This window comes from Falco naumanni, chromosome 4 (assembly GCF_017639655.2).
Source record: "Falco naumanni isolate bFalNau1 chromosome 4, bFalNau1.pat, whole genome shotgun sequence".
NCBI classification, from domain to species: Eukaryota; Metazoa; Chordata; class Aves; order Falconiformes; family Falconidae; genus Falco; species Falco naumanni.
Genome location: NC_054057.1, coordinates 77,169,237 through 77,190,344, shown reverse-complemented (window position 1 = coordinate 77,190,344; position 21,108 = coordinate 77,169,237). Strand labels below are relative to the sequence as shown.

Genomic DNA, 21,108 nt, shown 5'->3' with positions numbered 1-21,108 from the left:
ATCTTGAGCAAGATCATTTACATCACTGACATTCTTTTACAGCCTTTTAAAGAAACAACATTTTACTATAAAATCTACAGGGTGTTATTCTTTCTGAGGCTGAGGAATCCTGCTCCAAGTGATCAGGCACCTGAGCAGGCATTGCCTATGCCATCCTTTAGCAAATAAGCAGAGCTGTGAAAAGGTAACTCTTTGGGTATACATTGGTCTTAACAGAAACAACATCTAGGCTGCCAGGAGGAAATTGCAAATAGTCTTTCTTTTACAAGAAGCAGTTTTAACACCAAAATAAGCTGCTCTTAAACGTTTCCATCTACGTTGTCTCATTTTTAAGATTTCAGCAACACATTGAACATGTGAAAGAAAGCAAATCTAACCTTCAGGCCCATTTAGTTTAGGTCTCAGTACTGTCAGTTTTCTGGGTTGGATTCACACCTATTGAATTTTTTTTGTCTGAATTTGGTCCACTACCTGGTTTTATGCTGGATGAAGAATATTTATAAGGATCTATTAAATTCTTAACCTATTTTTCATGCCAAAATAGCAAATTTAAATCTGCACATCCTTAATTCTTGTTCTTGAAATTTATATAATTTCCAGCCATGTTCCCTACACTGGATTCCCTACAAAGGAGATCAGTGATGGCCACAGGAAGGAAACTAGTAAATCTAAATCAAGCATGGGTTAATCAAACCTATTTCTATGAAGCATTAATGAATGATGCACAGGATTTTTTACACATAAAGTGAAGATACAAGTAAGTGAAACTTTACACTTAGGCAATAAGGCTAAACAGAAGTGAACAAATAAACAAAGCTGAGCTCACGTGAAGACAAAGTCTAACAATGTTAAGCATTTTCACTTGCAATCCTTCTTAAACATTGTTTTCTGCAACTGTTATATTTTGCATTGTAAACACACATCTTTGTATAAACATACTTCTCATTCTGCAATGCAATTTTTTTAAACACTATTTAAGAGCAGAGGTTGATCATAAAGATAAGAAAACAATTGTGAATACTTGCAGATAAATAGAAACACTGTGGGATCCCAGCTAAAGTCTAGATTTAGTCTGAAGTGTGGCTTTTAAAATTCCAAACATTGAGCCTACATATCAATGGTACTAGTTGTTCTGAACATACTCCACTAATTTTTCCATCCTGAACTATTAGCTGTGCAGGTCATTTACAGCAATATCTTTGCAATAAGTTTATTACAGGTTATCATAAGTTTCATACAGGTGCTCAACATGTAATATCCTGCAAGTGGTTCTCAGAAGTACAAAATGATCAAAACTTATAACTTACGGGTGACCCAAATCCACACATAGATGTTTTTCAAAAAATTAACTGAGATTTTAAGAATATATGTTGAGCTCATTACCATTTTTAAATACCTGCAGTAGTTAGAAAATGTTTTAAACTCAGCACATGGAAGTGAAGTTCTAAGTGATTTCAAAATGTTAACTTTGAATTGATTCTGGGGAAAAGTACTGAAGATAATTTTCTTGAATTAAATAAACAGTTTCTCTAACTAAAGGCTTTCAGGGAGCACTTTTATTTATTAAGTAGTCTTTTATGCTGACAATATCCAAATATAAATTAGGTTATAATTATTGATCCAGGATTTTTTATTCTTAAAAATCAAAAGGTGAAAAATGAAAGGTAGATTTTAAAGGTAGGATTTTGATTTAATTTTTCCCAAGAACCCACCAAAGAATAATGAAGTGAAGGCAGAGAGTATAACTCTGAAATCCTACTACAATCAATATGCTTAATTCTGGAATAAATTTAAGAATTTGGGGTTTGGGAAGCAAACTCAGTGCGAAACAGACTTCAATTCCTATACTCGTACTTTCTTTCCCATAGTTCTACTGATTCACATTGGGTTTTAATTTTGTATGAAAGTATTATTTCTTTAAATACATCAGAATCTGCCTGCAGATTCATATCTCCATGCAGATAACAGACTTTTAAGTATTTCATTCAAGTCTGTTGCATTTACAGTGTTTGTGACATGAACATTCAGGTCTGTCTTAGTAATTTTAAACAGGTATGAGGATTACATTGTTGCAAGTCAAGTTTACTTAAGCAAATAATCCTTTTTTGGGGTCTAACTGAAATCAAAATCTCAAAAGCTTTAATACTCTCCAGCTTTGTACATGGTATATGTCAACAGCAGTAGTGTGATGTTCTTCAGAATTATCCATGAGTACCAAGTAAGAAGAGTAAGACAACTGATAGGAATGAATCCTTTATTAACAATATAATATAAATAGCAGCAGTTATCTCTCTGCTATTTTGGTTCTGCAAATGATGTTCTAAAGACAGTAAATGTGTTTAAGAGAGAAATTACACAGATAAAAGCCACAGAGATCATTGCTTTACTCCTACACACTCATACTATAATAACAAAGGGCTTGAGGCATGGAAGGAGGAAGAGCAGTAACGTGATTTGTAATGCACACAGTTAATTTTTCTGAAAGTCCTTCCCTGACAGCTTATTTGAAGAAGGATAAGAGGAAAAAAGAAGTTGGGGGGGTAGGGAATCTGAGATATAGTAGCTATGATATTATAGCATCAAAAAAATCACTACAAAAATATCAGTCTGTCCCATCCTAATGATAATATTAAGTACAATTGGTAGGTTTTATAGTGGGAAAGTTTGCAAAGCTTTCTAGGCTATGGAAGGTGCTCCTGCAAAAAGTTCACCTTCCCTTGCAAGGGATCTGCTACAGTGGGGGAGGAAGATCTGCAGCAGAGTGCTTTTGGTTCTCATTTTCACAAGTGATGGTTATGATTGCAATTCCTGGAAAAAAAGGTAGAGGTGGGAGCTGAACACTGATATGGCAGAATTCTTATGTGTGTGTGCATGATTAAATATTCATTGAAGAGAGATTCATTACTGATTCTTCCTTGACTGTCTGTCAGACACAAATGCTTTTGCTTTATGTGAAGGCTGTTCAGAGGGATCTGTTCAGAACAGGCATTAGTTCTGCTTTGCCTTTGGGTTTGCCCAATATCTATGAAAACCTTATGAAACTGATTTTCTTCTGACAGTGGAAGTTTGGCAGTTGCCAAAGAACACTATTTCTTTACAGTTTGACACACAACTCTGATTTGAAAACCTCTGGCAATTATGCACAAGACTAATAATACAAATGCCACATATTCTAACAGGAGGGAGGCAGGGAGAGAAGGACAAGAAAAAACAGAACTGAATGTGTGCATGTACGGCTATGTAATTACTTCCTAGATTTTCTTTTTCTCTTGCTTAATAACTCTCTCTTGAAAAGGATTCCTTCTGGCAAAAAGAATAGAAAAGATAAGTTTCTAATAGAAACAACTTATGCCACAGTTAATTTGGAAAAAAAAAAAAAATCAACTTCAATCCAGAATGATTGCTAAAAATTCTTTAAAATTACAGCAGTTAAGAAACAGACCAAATAAAAATAACTCCTTCAAAAAATAGTTATTACATCACTAGGACCTTTTTCATTTAACCAGTGCAATTCAAAAAGCCTTTAGGCCTCATTCATACACAGAAAAAATAACATAAATCTAGTATGATGTCAGTTGAAAGCCAGAAAAATGCTGGTTTATTTCAGCACTAAAAACACGTCTTAATTAGGCATTTAGAGACTTGAAAAGGGTCTTCTGGGTTCTCATGCGGCTTCCTACATCATCACAACTAGAAGTATTTGTAGCTGATTGAGACATATGTTTAAGAGTTATAACCAGCAGTATACTAAAAGACCCAAAAACATCTAATAAAAAGTATTAAAACTGAAAATGAAATTCAGAACACAGAAGAATGCCAACAGGGATGTGTGAAAAAAATGAAATTAGGTTCATGCTAAGAACAGTTATTACAAATAAATGTGGTCAGGAATATAACAGCTTTTTCAGTCAACATTAAATAAGATAAATTGACACCTTAAGGAAAAAACAAACACACATTTTTAGATGCTGAATCACATTGCAGAACACTGTGAATTTTTTTCCAACGTGACCCACATACTACTCAGTGTGCAGCCTGCCAGGACAGTCTACCTGGTTTGCGGTCCACTCCCAGAAGCAAGGCACGCTGCTGTGTGTGGACTGCCTGAATTACTGACTGCAGTACTAGGGCCTGTTATTGCACATGGCTGCACAGTTTCTCTGCAAATGTACAACGAAGCGGTGCTCCTGGAATAGTTAGGAAGCCCTGCCCTTAAACAAACTGAAGGTCCTCACCAACCAAAAAGGTTACAAACAATTCCATATTATTGTTCATGTATGAAAGCATTGCTGTGAGCTTTTGACACAATCAGATTTGTCCTGATTTGCCTGAGAAGCATTAAAAACTACCCAGTGAAAAAGCAAGCAAGATAACTGAAGGAAGAAGCAGAAGAAGCCTTTTAAGCAAGTCTCCTAAGTGTTAACCTCTTTGGCTTCGGACAGCATTTTTAGAAAGCAAGCCAAACCCTCATTTCCTATAATCAGTTTATGCCACAGTCATGCTTTATTCAGAAGCTAAGCATGACAGCATGACTCCTTAGATAGTTTCTATTTCAAAAGGCAAGTTTTCTTACCATATATAAGGTTTCTAATAAAACTCAAAGTGATAAATATGCCTAAATGAGATAAAACAAAATAAATATTTCACAGCAGACCTTTTCATATATATTTGTAATTGTAGATGCCATGAAAGGACATGAGCTTAGAGGCCTTTAGGAAAAAAAATAATGAAAAAACCAGATTTACAGTTACAGGACAGCCACTGGCTGCATTTTCAAAGTGCCAAAGATTTGAATACATAATTCCCTTAGACTTCCTTTACAATTTCATCCATTGGTTCAAGAATAGAACTGACAATCTTATTTCCTTCTCAAGTTTACCATTCACTGCATGATACTGTACCAGCAGTTTAACATCTTGATGCTTGAATTTGAAACATTAAATCACTTGAGGATGTAACATAGTGTGATCTTTGTCTATCTGCATGCAACATATTTCAGGTCTCCTGAAAACATTTACTATTTTAATGTTAATTAACATGACGTAGCCATCATTTGTTTTCAGGTTGACAGAAATTACTAATTCTGGTAAATCAGAAAAGCTCTAGTATTCTTTACACTGGTTAGACACAACCATTGTGTGTGTCATTGTTCTCTATATTAGGTACAATGTGTGTATGTCTTGAGTATTTTGACCAAACCCAAATCATGGTATCCTTGCTGCACTCTACAAAATTGAATCATAAATGTTGCAATCGATTGTAAATCAAGGCAGTCAAGTATACAAAGCCCAACCGGAAAAGCTGTCTTACATGTCCAAGGAGAAACCTGCCTAAACTTACACAGTAAATAAAATATTTGTAAAAAGAAAAAATAGACTTTGCAGTGCTGTGCTTTTTTTGGCACGCTGTCAGAAGAGGGGTGCTTCTGCTGATGGACACGTGGCTACTCTTGTGTTCCAGGGAACTGTAACACGGTACATAAGGTACCACATATGATGACTGATGCCTGAGGAGTTAATCAAATTATGTCTTAGCATCCCCAAACAAGCAGCAGCATTTGCTGCCTGTAGTGGATAAAAAGAACATTGCTGAGACTGGAGGCTCTGCTTACCAAGTCTGATTACATTCCTATTCTAAACCATTCCTAATGCATTTCAAAACCCAGAAATATTCTGGCCTCTTCAGCCTTTCAGAAACTGTCATGAAAGTAGTCAACAGATGAGAAGAAATGTTTGGACATACATATTTGTGTTTCATCATGTCTGATATCATGAAAGTAGAATATTTTTTTTTTTCTGGGAAAACAAAATGCAATCTGGTGTCTGGAGGTGGACAAGCTCCTTTCAAACAATGACTGCAGAAGAAAAGGTTGATATAATATGTCTTTTCATGCTTGGTATCTGTCCAGATCAATGTAAGAACTGAGTAAACAGATAAAGTGGTAAAGATGGCAAGGACAGGAATCACAGAAAGTAGGTTCTACCTAAGCTACGAAAGTTATTCATGGGTGGTTCTATGCATTATGTATTTTTCTTTACCTGAATCAGCAATAGTGAATAAAAACCATGAGAAAGAATCCACAGACATAAAATATTTTCTTCCTTTCCAGAACATCTTAAATAAAACCAAACTGGTGTTAGAATTTCTGGGGGAAGAAAGGCAAATATCTAGAACAGAAATCAATGCATTGCAGCCCACAGGCTGAATTCTGCATTCTGAGAGCTCAGTACAAGAATGGAGAAGGAGGGATGCAAAAATTATTTAAAATGGCCTTTGCCCTTTCTTAGAATTCAGCATGGTTTAAAATTGCCCCACCTTATACACAGCCAGGCCAGTGCCCATGAGGTGGGAACAGCCAGTCACCAACTGTGAAGTAGTTACAGTCCTTTCTCTTGGCCACACACAGAGCTATCATTTCGTTCTATCCACTGCTGGCATTATATGAACAGAATCATGTCTACCTGCAACATCTAGCTGTATTCTATTTTCCAACAGACTTCATGTTATGCAAAGCAAATTCTTCTATGCTCCATGATGCTTGATGAATCCTTTCATTCAAAAAATAGGTCATTAGTTATTTGTTTTACTGGATGGAACACAATTTTCAGTTAATTTATTGAATCAAATTAATACCTAGCAACAGCTAATATTAACTCAGTCCATGCTAGTTTTTCCCTCTTACCCAAGAAAAAAACTTGTGCTAGTGTAAAAATGATTTTCAAATGAACTGCAAAAGCTCTCCCATAGAGTTAGCTTGTTATCTTGGAAGCCTTTGAACATATTGTCTTCAATGACAGCTTAGAAAAGCAAATGAATACGCAATCACACAATCAGACAGGATCCACAACAGCACCACCAAAGGCAGCCACCTAGTATTTCCCTGGGCAAAATTCCTGTGTTGTCATTGAGCCAGGATTCGTGACCCTTCTGTCTTTCCTTGAGTTTTCACTTTCATTACTTAGAGAGGGACATGTAAGGGTCCCCCAGCTCCAGGTAACTACACTTACCTGAAAGTCTTAGCAAAGTCATGGCTTTAGAAGCAAAGCCTTGTTATAAACTGTTAAATATTACATAGAGTTAGCTTTACTGTTACACAGAAAAAAATCTACAAATAGGCAGCTAGTGTAATTTGGCTGTTATCTGGTGTGCCATTGTAATCCTTTCATTGCTAACCCGTCCCCCAGCACTTTCCATTGACTTGCTTTCTGTATCTCTAGTCCTAAATTTGAAATACAATCTCTTTGTGGCTAGAATAAAGCTCTGCAGCTCACAAAGTAGTTCTTAAAATACGTTCAGATAACAAACAATTCTGTGAAGCACCTAGTGAGAACCAGGGTTCCCTATGTATTTTTGTATCTTCTGACTGTGACTGCAAGCTCTCGCTGAAGCTTTTTTTTTTTTTTTCTTAATGTCTTTAGAGCTTTTATATGACCTCACTCCTTTGTGGATTCTCCTCTCTCATTTCAGAGGTTTCTTCCCACTCCTAGGTGCCTACTTTCACAGAATCTGTAGGACATAATTGTCTTTTATGATTCTACACTTCTCCCATAGCTGTAAGAAGTGGTGCAAGAATTCAGAGCCATTTTATGGACCCACAAAGATAAGAGGATTGTCAACAAGGAAGAGAGTAAAAAACACTACTTCAGAATTACCCAGGATCTCCTTATGTAGCTGTACTTTCTACACAGGAATACTTGTAACTGCAGTATTTTACAAGAAAAAGAAAGCATTACACGATGCTAATGCATGTTCACACAACTTTATGCCAAAAGTGGTTACACAGCCACCTTGAAGACTGCTTAGCTTAGGGAGCAGGACAATATTACACAGCTTTAGGGCCACTGCTTAGCACAGACAACTTGCACTCAAATAAGTGCACTGAGAAATTCCAGCCCTGTTATAGCCACAAGGATTTTTGCCACTGATTTTCAAGAAAACATGTTTTCATCCATGGTATTTACTCTATAACTTACTATATATTTACTCCATATAATTTACTCTATATTTAGTAACAACTCACTGGTTTACATGCTTTTGTTATATAACTGTGGATTATGAAAAATATGTGAAACTTCCAAGTTTGGTCATGGCCTGTCATCAATCAGCAAAAGACTAAATCTTGTCTGTTAGTGAAGATTTAGGCAGAATGGTGAAACTTGAATCAAAACATACCACCAAAAGCCCATTGCTTTCTGGCCACCTCATCTAAATGAGACTAAACTCACTGAAGTTCTCCTAGGCATTCCCATAACCTTGCTATCCCAAGCAGCTTGGTAGCCATCTCCTTTCAAAATCAAAATTCAAGGAATAAGGCATGGGTCCCAATCTGAGACATTTAACACTGATAATGGCAAAGTTTAGATCAAAATAAAACAAACAGTTGTGGTCACTTTCTTTAAGGCATTGTTGGACTCAGTTAAGGGTGAGGAGTGATACACCTTTTAGAGGATAAGGTTCATGGTTGTATAACTGCTTCAACTAAGTGGGATTTAAATCTACTTTCCCCGCCCCAGCAAGGTGCATCCCAGCTTCTGGTAGGATGGTCCCCACCCAGACTCACATCCTGATGAACTTGTGCTAAGGAGCAGAAGAAAATTCAAGATTTATTAGTCTAGAAAGACAAAGGAAGATAAAGTATCTCTTTAGCTTAATAGTTAAGGTATTCAGCTGGAAGGGAGAAGCCCTGCTTTTGATCCTGACACTGTTTCTATATTTTTTCAGTTATTCATTTCATGCACAGCAGGAACAAAAGCCCAAGTTCTCCCCCCTCCCAGGCACACAGGTTGGAAAAAAAATCATATTTCAACATTTTTTTCCAGATGAACAGCTACAACAGTAACTAAATTTGTGGGTGCATTACCTTAAAGGAGTAAAAACCTTACAAAAATATTGAAACTGAGAACATTCTTATAATTAGCTGCCAAGACTGGAGGGAGGGAACACGAAGAATAACACTCAGAATTAAAGCCCTTCTTTTCTATTGTTCATTTGGCAATTTTGCAATTCTAATTCTTTACTACTTTTGCAAACATGACAGTGATACCTTTAAATCCTATTTTACTGATTTATATACAGAAGCAAATGCAAAAGGCACTTCTATAGCACCTTTAATCTGAAAACTCAGTATACTCTACAAATAGCAATTAAACTTCATAACACTTAACTACCTCCTCCAATGTGTTAACAGCTCATTTTACAGCTGGTGTAACCAAAGCAGAGGGAAGTTGAGTCATGTACCCAGGGTCACATAATAAATCCATCCTGTAACTCCAAAATGTCTCTTTGCATGTTTAAAGTCCACACAATATTTATAGGGGCTGGTTAAGAATAAAAATGAACTTCCTGAGATTCACTGTTGATTTTTAAAGTAGTTGGCATCAGGATACTATAAATACGCTTTTCTTGAGAAAATATTTGTTACAAAACCATGCCCAATATTACTGTTCTGAATATTCTGCTTTGAAAATCAGGAAAAAACCTGTTTCTGCACTATATTAGCATCAGGTCACTCACTCTGGGGCATAGCACACTGGTATTATAAAACCTGTAATCTAGCCATCTAGCCGGTACGCAAGAATGAGGACTGCTTCAAGACTTGCCAAAAGCCCTTTTGAAGAATTGAACAGTTTGATTTTATTAATGCTTTTTTGGCTACTTATTTGCTACAATGGTATTTTCCCCCACTCAAACCTGGTACATGTGCCTAGGCATAAGCCTGCGTGTGCATGCTGAAAGAAAACTGTTTTAAAGAGGTTAAAACATTAGATAAAGAGCCTGGCTTTCACTTTGAGCATTTAACTCCTAGGCATACATCCGAAATTCTCAGGCAAAACCCTGCAAACGATTATTTGATCAGAACAAACGCAAACAGCAGCTCCCCACACTGTCACTGCCACACAAAACACGTGCAATCAGCCCTTCGTCATGTTTGCCAGCTTTCTGCTTGACTTTGCTGATGAGGTTTTACGGATCAGAGTCTGTTTTTTTCTCTTCAACACATCACTTGGGAAGTGCCTAGGAAGGGACTATGGACTGAATAAGTTAAAGCAACTTTAATGTAACCATATTTACAGAATTAATAATTCCACTTTCTGTATGATCTTCCATAAGAAACAAATAAAGAGCTGAAAATTTTACATATAAGGTGGCATAAACAGGAGCAAAATTACTCTCTCAGATGTGTCATAGGCACTTGTGAGGCCAATTTCTTCCTTGCTTAGTTTTTACAGTGGGGGTGTTGTTTATATGCAGGAGTAATACAATTTACTCTTCTGTGAGGACATCGATCTTGATGTGTTTGGAGATCTGAGTAACATACGTAATGTCTGACAAAATTCAGAGACCAAGAACCATTGCTGGCCGTGGGAAAAGGTGCGAGTGAGAAAAATAAAAAGAAACTAAGGAAGTAGCTTGAGCTTGTGGCCTTTTTCACTTAGCCATGCAGAAGAGATACAAGGCATGAAAAATCAGGCAACGCAAATATCTGCAAATTTTGGTCATTATTTAAATAACTGCATCACCACTGTTGTCTTTGTGAACAGAATTAATTTACCTTGTAACTGATCGTCAAAGATCTTGGTTATGTAAGACAAATTGCTATAGTTTAACTAAGATAAAAGTACAAACTTAGAATTTTATTCAACCCTTACATGAGATTAGTTTATTATTTTTTTCTATGCAAATTAAACCAATTCAAATGTGAAATAGGCAAATGTATCTATATTAGGAGCTGAAAATAATTAACTATACTGAATATAAACTACATAAGCTAGCATGACTGTTCATGTATAGGCGAGGTCTAAGTGATACGATACAGAAATCTTACCAGCTGACTTGCAGTGCCTTTGATATAAAAATTTATACAGACAAATACTTGTGTGGATATTCACATTGCCTATTCTGCAACTATTTTTCTCAGTTCTTGATAACAGATTAATGAGAAATTATCAATACAGACTGCATTTCCCTCCTGTTTTTATTCAACTTGTATATAGTATTGTTTTGTGGCATTCAGTGAATATTAAAAAATTAAAAGGAAAAGCCATATTTAGAACTGGAAAAACTTTTCCAAGGAGAAACAGGTACAACTTCTTGATTATTCAGATTACAGATCTCTAAATGAAACAACTCACCCCACAATCAAAGCAGAACTTAGCAAGTTCTCTTTGTAACACATTACAGGTCTATCAGTAATTGCAACTGCACATTCTGTACTGAAATTAGAATAAGCCATTATCTACATTCTGTGATTTGTTTAAAACAGAAGACACCAGTATGCTATAGAAAAGCATTCACTCATCGATTAAAAAATGAGACAGATGGAGATGGGTAAAACATACAAAGCCTAATTTTACAGCACAGATGAGCAATTTCAGTTCATTGAAAAGGAAATACCTCTTCAATGACAAAATTAAGGATTTAAGAGCAAAGTCCAGTCGCACGGTTATTATGCAAAAAATGTCATGAGATGATAAACAGTAACTGCTTTTGGTAATATTTGTCCCTGTTGAGAGACCGGGACAATGGGAATGCAGAACTGAAGCCTGATCTTGAAGATTAATGTGGTGCTCATGGCAATTTCACTGCCTTGCATAAAGATCCAATTGAGAACCAGAGAGAAGGGGAAAATTCAGAGTGCAACAAAAGCCTCCTAGCAGTACTGGGGAGAAAAAGAGGGAAAATAAAAACAGTGCAGGGTATTAAAAGCCTACTCATCATGAAGGCAAGAGGCGCTGAGCTGCACAGACAGCTACATGTACAAGACTTCTGCAGAGAAGCCTTACATGGCATAGCTTCAAGAAAAATGGATGGATCTAGCCAAGGCACTGCAAAAGTTAAATCCAGGCTGACACAATCATACACTCAAAGCCCACCACCACTGATTAACACACCACTGTGTTAGTTGATCTACGTACTTGGCACTATCTTAAATCAAGATCCAGATTTCTGAAGGGGTTAAATAAACCCTCTTTAAATAAAAGGCAAGACCTTAAAAAATTAAATTCAGTTAAGCTCCCCTTAAAAGTCTGATACTTGTTCTCAAAATCGAGATGAGTTGCTGGACTGCTGCAAAATGCTGTTAGCTCCTTAAGCATGGTTCACACTTTTAAGCAAGGCCATATAAATGCCAGCAATAACCACAAACTTGAGCAAAAGCATGCATTGGAAGACACATGACTAGGAAATCACAGAGGGCAAAATCCTAATTTGAGAACTGCAATGCAGTATTTGTTGGCAGGGCTATTACTGTATTTCTTAGTGGCACTGGCCTCAGAAAACAACGTCAGAACCTGGAACTGAGGATTTTCATTGTCTGTAAAATTACAGGGTAAATACCTAGCCTTCAGCAACCCAAGGTATTTTCAGACCTATAAAGCATTAGTGAACTTCCAGCCATTTAGAAGAACAGATCCCATTCTTCCTTTTGCCCTAGGGCATTATTTAACAGAAATGGGTCCACCTCATACATCACTGGACCTTACAACTGGCTTTGTTAAACACCTGCATGAGACACTGCATTTAAAGGGATGTACTGTCATACAGCAGGGCAGCCCAAGATGGCCCAACATTTCCAAGAAAGTCTGTACACTTCTGACCACTTCCTAAACTTCCCATGCTATGTGAGATGAGCATTCATAGGAACTGTCCCCATAATGTAAATACCAAAATGGCCTGAGTGATTTGGGGCAGAGACAGCCTTTTGTTAAAGGGCAATAGGGTTTTGTCTGCATATCTTGAAAGCCCAGCATAATGACATCCAAAACCACTACACAGTGAAAATAAGGGGTGGGAGGTGGCACAGATTTCTCCTGCTGATGTACCTGTAACTGTATCTAGTCCACAGATGTAACTGTGCATGTCGTACTGTAAATGGCATAATGTTTTCTTGTGTCCAACTGATTTTTTTTGTCCCTCCCCCTTTTAAATTCAAATAGCTGACAAAGTCAATGATGACTTCTACACCAAACGCCGACATCTTGCAGAACTCGCTGCCAAGGGGAGCCTGCCACTCCATCCAGTGCGCCTAGATGAAGACAGAGCTTACACCATCGACAGTGGCCTAACCAAACAGAACGGGCAGAAATCCAAAATGGCAAAGATCCACACACACCCATTAGGTTACAATTCCCACTACAAGACCTGGGATCCCAATGACCAGTCTCTTAGACGGCAAGCGTACACAAACAAGGGGAAGCATGGTATGGCAAACCCAACGTTAAGCGACCCGCTGACAACTCGGAGCCAGCATTATCTGGGCCCACAGCCATACTTCATAACTAACAGCAAGACAGAAGTAACTGTTTGAGTTTGTCGTCCTTTCTTTTTTCTTTTTTTTTTTTAAATGAAATTCTTTAAAAACCACACGCAAATACACACACACACACCACAAACACTCAACTGAAAGGCAAAAAAATAAAAAATAGAAAATAAAAAAAAAAAAAGGAAACAGAAGGAAGGAAGGAACTTCCACCTGGACACTCTTGGTATCCAGCCAACTGTAGGCCGAAGAGTGGGTTAATACCATTCAGCAATACACACTGAAGGTTGAATTATAAACTCCATTTGTATTTCACAATGGAACACAAACCCTTGTGACTAAATTTTTTTACTTGAAACTAAAATCCATGATGAGAAGTAGCACAATCTAGAGAAACTTTATGTCTGCTTAAACAGTTACACTACGTTCCTGCCTTGAGACAGAGGAAGAAAGAGAGAACAATATACTGTAATATATTATTTCAGAGAGGAATTTTGTATAAAACCTATTAATAATCATTAGACCTGTGAAAAGCCAAGAGCAAACACCTTGGTACAACCCGTAACAGCTATTATTGTACTTTCACACCCATCCTATAGAAAGCGCAAAAAATATATATACAATAAGGGAAAAGACTCTTTTACAAGGAATTTATGAAGACTGTTATGATTAAGAGCATATGGGACCTTTCTGGCTAATAGAGAATTCTGCAGGATGATAACAAACAGAAGATTTTATTTCAGTTTACTTCACTTGATTTAAAATTTCTGGGAACCTCCAATATAAGAAGAGACATATCATATGACACAGAAAGCTGCTGGGGGAATAAGGGCATCAGAATATTCCCTCTCAGTCCTCCTGTTTTCAGGCAGATGGTAACAATTCTCACTTTGCAGACTGTCAGGACTTTTTCTTCACCTAAATGTTTTGCCTATCTTCAACTGCTTCAGACTGAAATTAAGCGTGGGTGGTGCCTTTACTGTATTACTATTGTTCAATGACAGTCTTGTTTCTCAAAGTGACCCTCCATTCCTTTAAGCTATTTCCTCCTGTTTCACTAAGGATGACAAGGGTTCTGCCCTGCTCAGCCTCCTCTGTTTGTCCCAAAGGGAAAATGGACTACATCTCCATGCAACAGTTGCACAGTCAAGACTCTTTAGTTAGCCCCTCCATTTTTCCAATTTAAAATTTTTCCTCTAGTCTCTCATTTTGTATTTGCTTTTAGCCATGGTAGTTCTTTGTAGTTCAACTAAATGTTATATGGTATATTGTCTCTCTCGTTTGGCTTTCTATAGTGGCGTTCCCTCTTGGTGGACTATTTGGTGGAAGAGGTTAATGAACTAGCCTCAAACGTCAAAGAGATCTGGGTTTAAACTAAACAAACAATTGGACTTCTGGTCTTGACTGTGGTTCTGATGAGCAGGTTGCCTTGTTCATATGAGTAAAAGCACTCTTGAATAGGGCACTGGTAGTAGACTCGCAGTCCTGGGCCTGTAAAGGCTTCGGCATGTCCACAAAGAGATAAACAGTTGAGATGGGATGGCGGTGCTGCAACAGCCTGATTGCAGGCAATGCACTCAGTCTTTCACTTAAATTCTTGCCCTTCCCCCAGAACAAGTCATTCGACTAAATCCTAACTAGCTATCTTACTACGGTTGCATTCTCACCAGCTGTCAATTCTTCTGGAGATTAGTTTTGGAGGAGTATGCAAGGAGGAGTGAGAACTGGTATGTTGTAAGAAGAATTGGAAGTGGCATATCTTACTGTACTCAACTGACTGGCAGTGCTCCTTCTTAGTCAAGGATGCAAGGGCTGAGAATTTGAAATGTGGTTAAATGGAGAGACCATTTTTTAAGCTATATTGAGATTAATTTGCATCCTGAGAGCACCGGCATCTCTCCATAAGCGTGCTGCTAAATTGTATGATCATATGTTTTAAGACTATCAGAAGTGGACAAAGCCCACGGGACAAACACTTTGCACACAACCCAGATTCTCCACTATCGTACTTTTATTCCTTTAATCTTTATTGCCTTCACAACTGGCTGACTTAATTTGACCCTTTATGGAATGTTGCTGTTGATCCATATGCTTTAGATACACATTAAAGCTGCACTCTAATTCACACAGGTTTCGTGTAACTTGAGCATATTTTATGTGGAAATATTTTAGTAACTGTATGTTCTGTAAGTAAACCCGTGTTAATACTTGTTAACTACAGAGTTTATGATACCAATAATACTTCCTACAATAAAATGTTTGTTTGTTTTTTAAGAATGTTTATTTGTAAACATATGTATTCACTATATTAATATGAATTTCTTACCTGGCAATAAAACTGATTCTATGTGAATCCAACTTGCTGGCTCATTCCTGAACTTGTATCATTGGGCCAATTTTTGAGTATTGACGGCTTCTGGAGCCTCTCACTGGAGCCAGTGGGATCCATCTAAGCACAAATGATGATTTGAGTCAGCCATTGGTAGTTATTTGAACAAAAGGTTCTTTGGAAAGTTGCGGCATGTTGTGTACGTTACATATGTGCAATGCCTGTTACATGTAACGTAACATAATACACACAAGGTATGCAAGCCCTGCAAATCTCCATGTACCCTGTAATTGTCCAAGCACCACACACAGCTTTTGCCTCTTGATTAGTTAACTACTATTTTGAGGAAGAGAAAAAGGTAAGCATGCACAGGGCCAGATCCTGGTCCTCATGAATGCATGAGAGTCTTGCAATAAGCTTCAGCCACAACCCAGGATTGGAACTACCCAGTAAGAACAGATGAAACACTGGTGTATATCGCTTCAAAGTTTTTATATGTTCATTACAGAAAAACCTGTACACAACATCTGTGTACCAAATCTGCTGGAACAGAAAGTCCTTTACAGGCTTTTAGTACTTGTAATGGCTCATAACCCTGATAGAGAACAGAATGTCAGAAAAGGAGAGTGTTTGGGTAGCTTCTTCTCTTTGCTTTGCTGCAATGATGTTTCAATGAATTTCAGAAGAAGAAATGAAGAATCAGGACACCTAACTTCAGAATGAACTTTAGTGCATGACCTGGTGCAAATTCTTTAGGCAATTCATGATTCCTAGGAAGTCATGACACATTATCAGAGGGAAAAAATCAATTCAGAAGTGACTACTGTTAGCCATTTTAAACAGTAGAGAAGTCTCATTTTCATTATATGCCTTTATGGGTGCCATGAAATAGTCCATAAAAGTCCCATTTTGGTTACAGGACCATTTCCCTGTCTCAGGCACAACTACAGAAACAACCTCATTCTGCCAGGGTGCTCAGGAGAAACATATGGATTGCAGCCACAACACCAGAAAAATTCTAGGAAACTCTGCGACCCGTAGGGAAGCCTGGAGAGCCCAGTGGAATACAGGTCTAACCTACAGCAGACACAACTCACTCCTACAGCTCCACTACCAACCCATCTAATTCACATGTTCTTTCACCAGCAAATCCCTGATTGGAATCATGGATGGCAAAAAGGACCACTGCTTCACTAGTAGAAGTGCCTCTGCATAGGCTTTTGTTCTTCCAGATATGTGGAAAAAAAACCTCTCCAAAAAAAACCCCTGCATCTGATTTTGTGTCTCTGCATGTTTTGTTCTCTTATGCTAGCCTGATCCTTTTGTCACCATGAACAAGAACTCTGCTGGGTTTCCGTAAGTACTTCCTCCATAACGCTTTTTGATATTAACACAGATGCACTGCACTACAAACAAAAACATGTCTTACCAAGAAATGAAGATGTTCCATATATGGAGCTATGGAGTTTAAAAGCTTAAAGATCATCTGGTTTAGACCTCTTTACCCTGGAAACATCTGTTCTCATGACTACACCTTTTGAGCATGATCCTCAGCTTACACAAACTGAAGACATGGTTACTTACATAAATAGAGAATCAAGTCTCATGACATTCCACACTACCTACAAAGTGTCTCGAGGACTCAGACTTCAGATTTTAATAGATCTGGGAAAAGATTCATGCTTTGCTCTGTTCTTATAGAATGGTTATTGAATTTTGGGTACTAAATAAAATAACTAGTCCACAAATCCTTTTTGCACACAATCCTGTGCACTTTATTTAATCCTGGTCTCTATAGTTGAATACACAAAGGACTTTCAGTGACAAATATGGTCTTTACTGTAATTATATCTGCTTCCTATTTGGCACAGACAATTTTATTTTGCTAAAAACACTCATGACAGGAAGTATTATTGTATTAGATTATATCATCTCATATATCATTCAGTGCTGAAAATGTGAAAATAGGATGAGTATGAGATTACTAAAAAATAAGCATTTTTTTAATGAGTGGGAAAGTCAAATTATTGTGTCTATGATTATATATGACTTCAGATAACTTTTGTCATTTATTTCAACATTAATATAATACCTATATAGTAGTACAGATGACATGCTAACTTGGGCATGAAAGCTGGGTTTAGCCAAAAAGGACTGAATGAAAGTCCTCTTCAAGTTAAATGGCAGTTTGCTCTATGTATTGTTTCTAAAATACCATTACGTGGTCAGTAAGAAATAGCTTCGACAGTACATTAAAATCCCAATTAAAAAAAAAATAATTAAAAACCTGTATTAGCCCAATAACAAAATCCTAAAGGGTTAAAACTATTATTAATGCTGTTGACTGTATTAAATATCAGAAACTATCAGAAAATTCGGGGTAACTAATCCTCTAGAAATGAGACTGGTTTAGGAGAACAAAATGCGAGGTCTTCTAATTGTAGATAAAATTATCAATTTGCCGGTACTTTGGCAGAAGATGTAGTGTATAATGGCATTATTCCAAGTCACCTGGAGTCATGACACTGTCTTGGTTTACAAGATATGCATTATATTTACATTACATTCCTATCAGATTCTGACCACTCTGTTCAGCGGCCACCCACCTGAAGAGATGTACAAGATGATTCTTTGTGCCATATTCTGCAGTTCCCACTAGGCTGCCTATGGAAGAGCGCAGAAGTCTATCCTGACAGCTTAGGATTCAAACTCAAGCTTATCTTTAATGTTTGCCCAAGACGTGAGCAGTGTTTTCTCAACAACAGGCTTAATGTCAAAGGGTGACATTAGAAGAGATGAAGAAAGAGACCGTACAATGTGAATTTGTCTTTGGCAGCTTGGGTTATTACTCACAGAGTGCACCTCTTGTAGCACTCATGCTCTGCTCTAGCAAACTGCACAATCAGCCCAGCTGGCTCTCCTGGTATACATTGCGTAGGACCATGTTTAGGAGGGCAATGGCAGATGAGTGTGACTAATGAGGGAAGATAAAATTCAATGTTTTATGCTAAACTACTAAATCAATTCATTTGAAAAATGTGACATAATAGCACATTAATCTCAGCCTACAGATGGGAAAAAAAGAGCCAGCAAATGCTATTACAGCTAAAACCCCAGGGGAAAACTTTCAATGTAAACACCAACATACAGCTTTAATTTGAAAAGTGGCTGGAAAAAACAATTCTTGGAATTCATGCTCCATGCTTTAGAGATTTCCAGACTCAAATTTGCTCAGCAAGTAAGATGTGTTCTCATGTCTGCCAACTGAATCTGGAACACGAGTGGTAACCCAGGCTTTTCCTCACTATCCAGCTGCATTAATGAAAGTCAGGACCAAATTAGCACACTGGTTATATCCTGTATCTATCTGCACAAAAGCTGCTGTCAGACAAATGCAGCTGATTGGACCTAGTAAACACTTCTGCAGAAAATGCACCATGAAGAATCTGACACCCCGCGTTCAGCTGCGCTGGCCCTGCCAGGTTAGCAAAACATCAGACAGGCATATTTGTCACCAGTGACAACAAATTACTTTGTGACAGTGGAAGAAAATCAATCCTGACCCTAGTTTGAGGGATTCTACCTATGTCAGAATCTGCCAAACAAACAATGCCCGAACAGGCCAGGGCTTGTTGGATAGGCCCTCCTCACCCCAGGACGGTTCTTCTTTGTGCCGGCTCCTGCCCGTGGGTCACACCAGCCCCACGCAGTGCCACAGGTTGGGGCAGAGCGGCTGGGAAGCTGCCCGGTAGGAAAGGGCCTGGGGCTGCTGGTCCGCAGCCGGCTGAACATGAACCAGCAGTGTGCCCAGGTGGCCAAGAAGGCCAACAGCATCCTGGCTCATATCCGAATCAGTGTGGCCAGTAGGACCAGGGCAGTGGCTGTCCCTCCGTACTTGGCACTGGTGAGGCCGCACCTCAAATCCTGTGTTCAGTTTTGGGCCCTTCATGTCAGGAGGGATGTAGAGGGGCTGAGCATGTCCAGAGCCGGGCAGGGGGCTGGGGAAGGGACTGGGACACAAGTCCTGTGAGGAGAGGCTGAGGGAACTGAGGGGGTTCAGTCTGGATGAGACTCAGAGGGACCTTCTTGCTCTCTACAGCTACTTGAAAGGAGGGTGTAGGCAGATGGGGGTTGGTCTCTTCTCCCCAATAAAAAGCAACAGGACAAGAGGAAATGGCCTCTAGCTGTGCCAGGGGAGAATTGGGTTGGATATTAGGAAAAACGTCTTCACTGAAAGGGTGATGAAGCATTGGAACAGGCTGCTCAGGGAGGTGGTAGAATCACCATCCCTGGATGCATTTAAAAAACTCGTAGATGTGGTGCTTAGGGACATGGTTTAGCAATGGACTTGGCACACCTGGGTTAATGGTTGGACTTGATGATCTCAAAGGTCTTTTCCAACCTGAATGATTCTATGAGGCTATAATTCTAGTGAGATAAGAGCTTTGCTTCAAAAGCAAGGTGTTCTCTTCAGTTTCATTTATCACCTTCAGAGCCTGTGGTCCCTTTCTGGGAAGCAGAAGTTATGAATTCATGCTTATCTGAGGCTGAGATAAGTCTAGAACCCAAATATATCACCACTGCTCTGGTTTCACATAAAAGAATGAGATGCTACTTGTACCTAAGCGCACAAAGCAACATTATAGTAAGTCTGGTACTTTATGGATGCATGAAGAGGCTCTTCACACCTTCCTCTTCAGGTAACTTGAGGGCGATTTTGCATCCCAAAACAAAATCATTTTGCAAAATGCCTTGGGGTTTTGTTTTTGGTTTTTTTTCCTGTTGGTGTGGGGTTTTTTGGTGGGTTTTTTTGTTGTTGTTTTTTTGGTTTGTTTGTTTTGTAAAGGTAGAATCCTTCTTTTATGTCTGTCCAGGGCTTTAACAATACACTCACACTGTTACACACACAGTTGCACCTTGGCTGTTTAAGTCAACACTACCTTCCTTCACTTAGCAACTTCACCTGTTTTGAAATTTTAAGAGGAATCATTGCTTACTGATAGAGGCTGATGTTGCACTGACAACTGCCTTCTGAACCTGCACACCAAGCGTTTCACAATAAATAAGGCTGGGAGTACAATAGGCTATCAACAGTGATGATTTCAAATCAAGAGAGAATGTCAGGCAGTGCTGCTGCTCAGTCTGAGGTTCAGCTACAGACCAGAACTGAAAAATGGGAATAATCACAAGCCTTTTCAGTGGTCATTGGCAGGGTTATTTTGTAAAGGAAACAAGTCCTACCAAGCAGCAGGTGTGTCAGTGGAGCCACTAATACTCCCTGAGCAGAAGCACATTCTTCTTTTTACCGCATGCAGCTGTTGGCCTTCTTTTCACTCTCTGGTATTCGGCCTTACACTAACATTTTGATCACAGTAGTTATTATTTGAGAGACTTTTGCCAACGTTAGTGCATATAATTCCCTGAAGTAATTGGTCCCCAAGAGAAAGAACACTTTGCCTGCTACTTACTATTTCTTTAAGTGACAGAAACATTGCAAAAATATCATAATTGCACTCTTTTT

General features: G+C 38.3%; 1 protein-coding gene and 1 long non-coding RNA gene across 2 annotated transcripts in view; one reads left to right on the top strand and one right to left on the bottom strand.

The window, feature by feature from the left end:
• SHISA9 (shisa family member 9) overlaps window positions 1–15,611 on the top strand; it is a 190,375-nt gene extending 174,764 nt beyond the window's left edge. Inside the window, exon 4 of the mRNA XM_040593356.1 lies at window positions 12,936–15,611. Coding sequence (XP_040449290.1) covers window positions 12,936–13,306 — 371 coding nt within the window. The 3' untranslated portion in view covers window positions 13,307–15,611. The remainder of the gene's footprint in view (window positions 1–12,935) is intronic.
• The window catches only part of LOC121087869, a 242,339-nt gene that overhangs the window by 174,314 nt on the left and 46,917 nt on the right, over window positions 1–21,108 (bottom strand). The window lies entirely within an intron of this gene.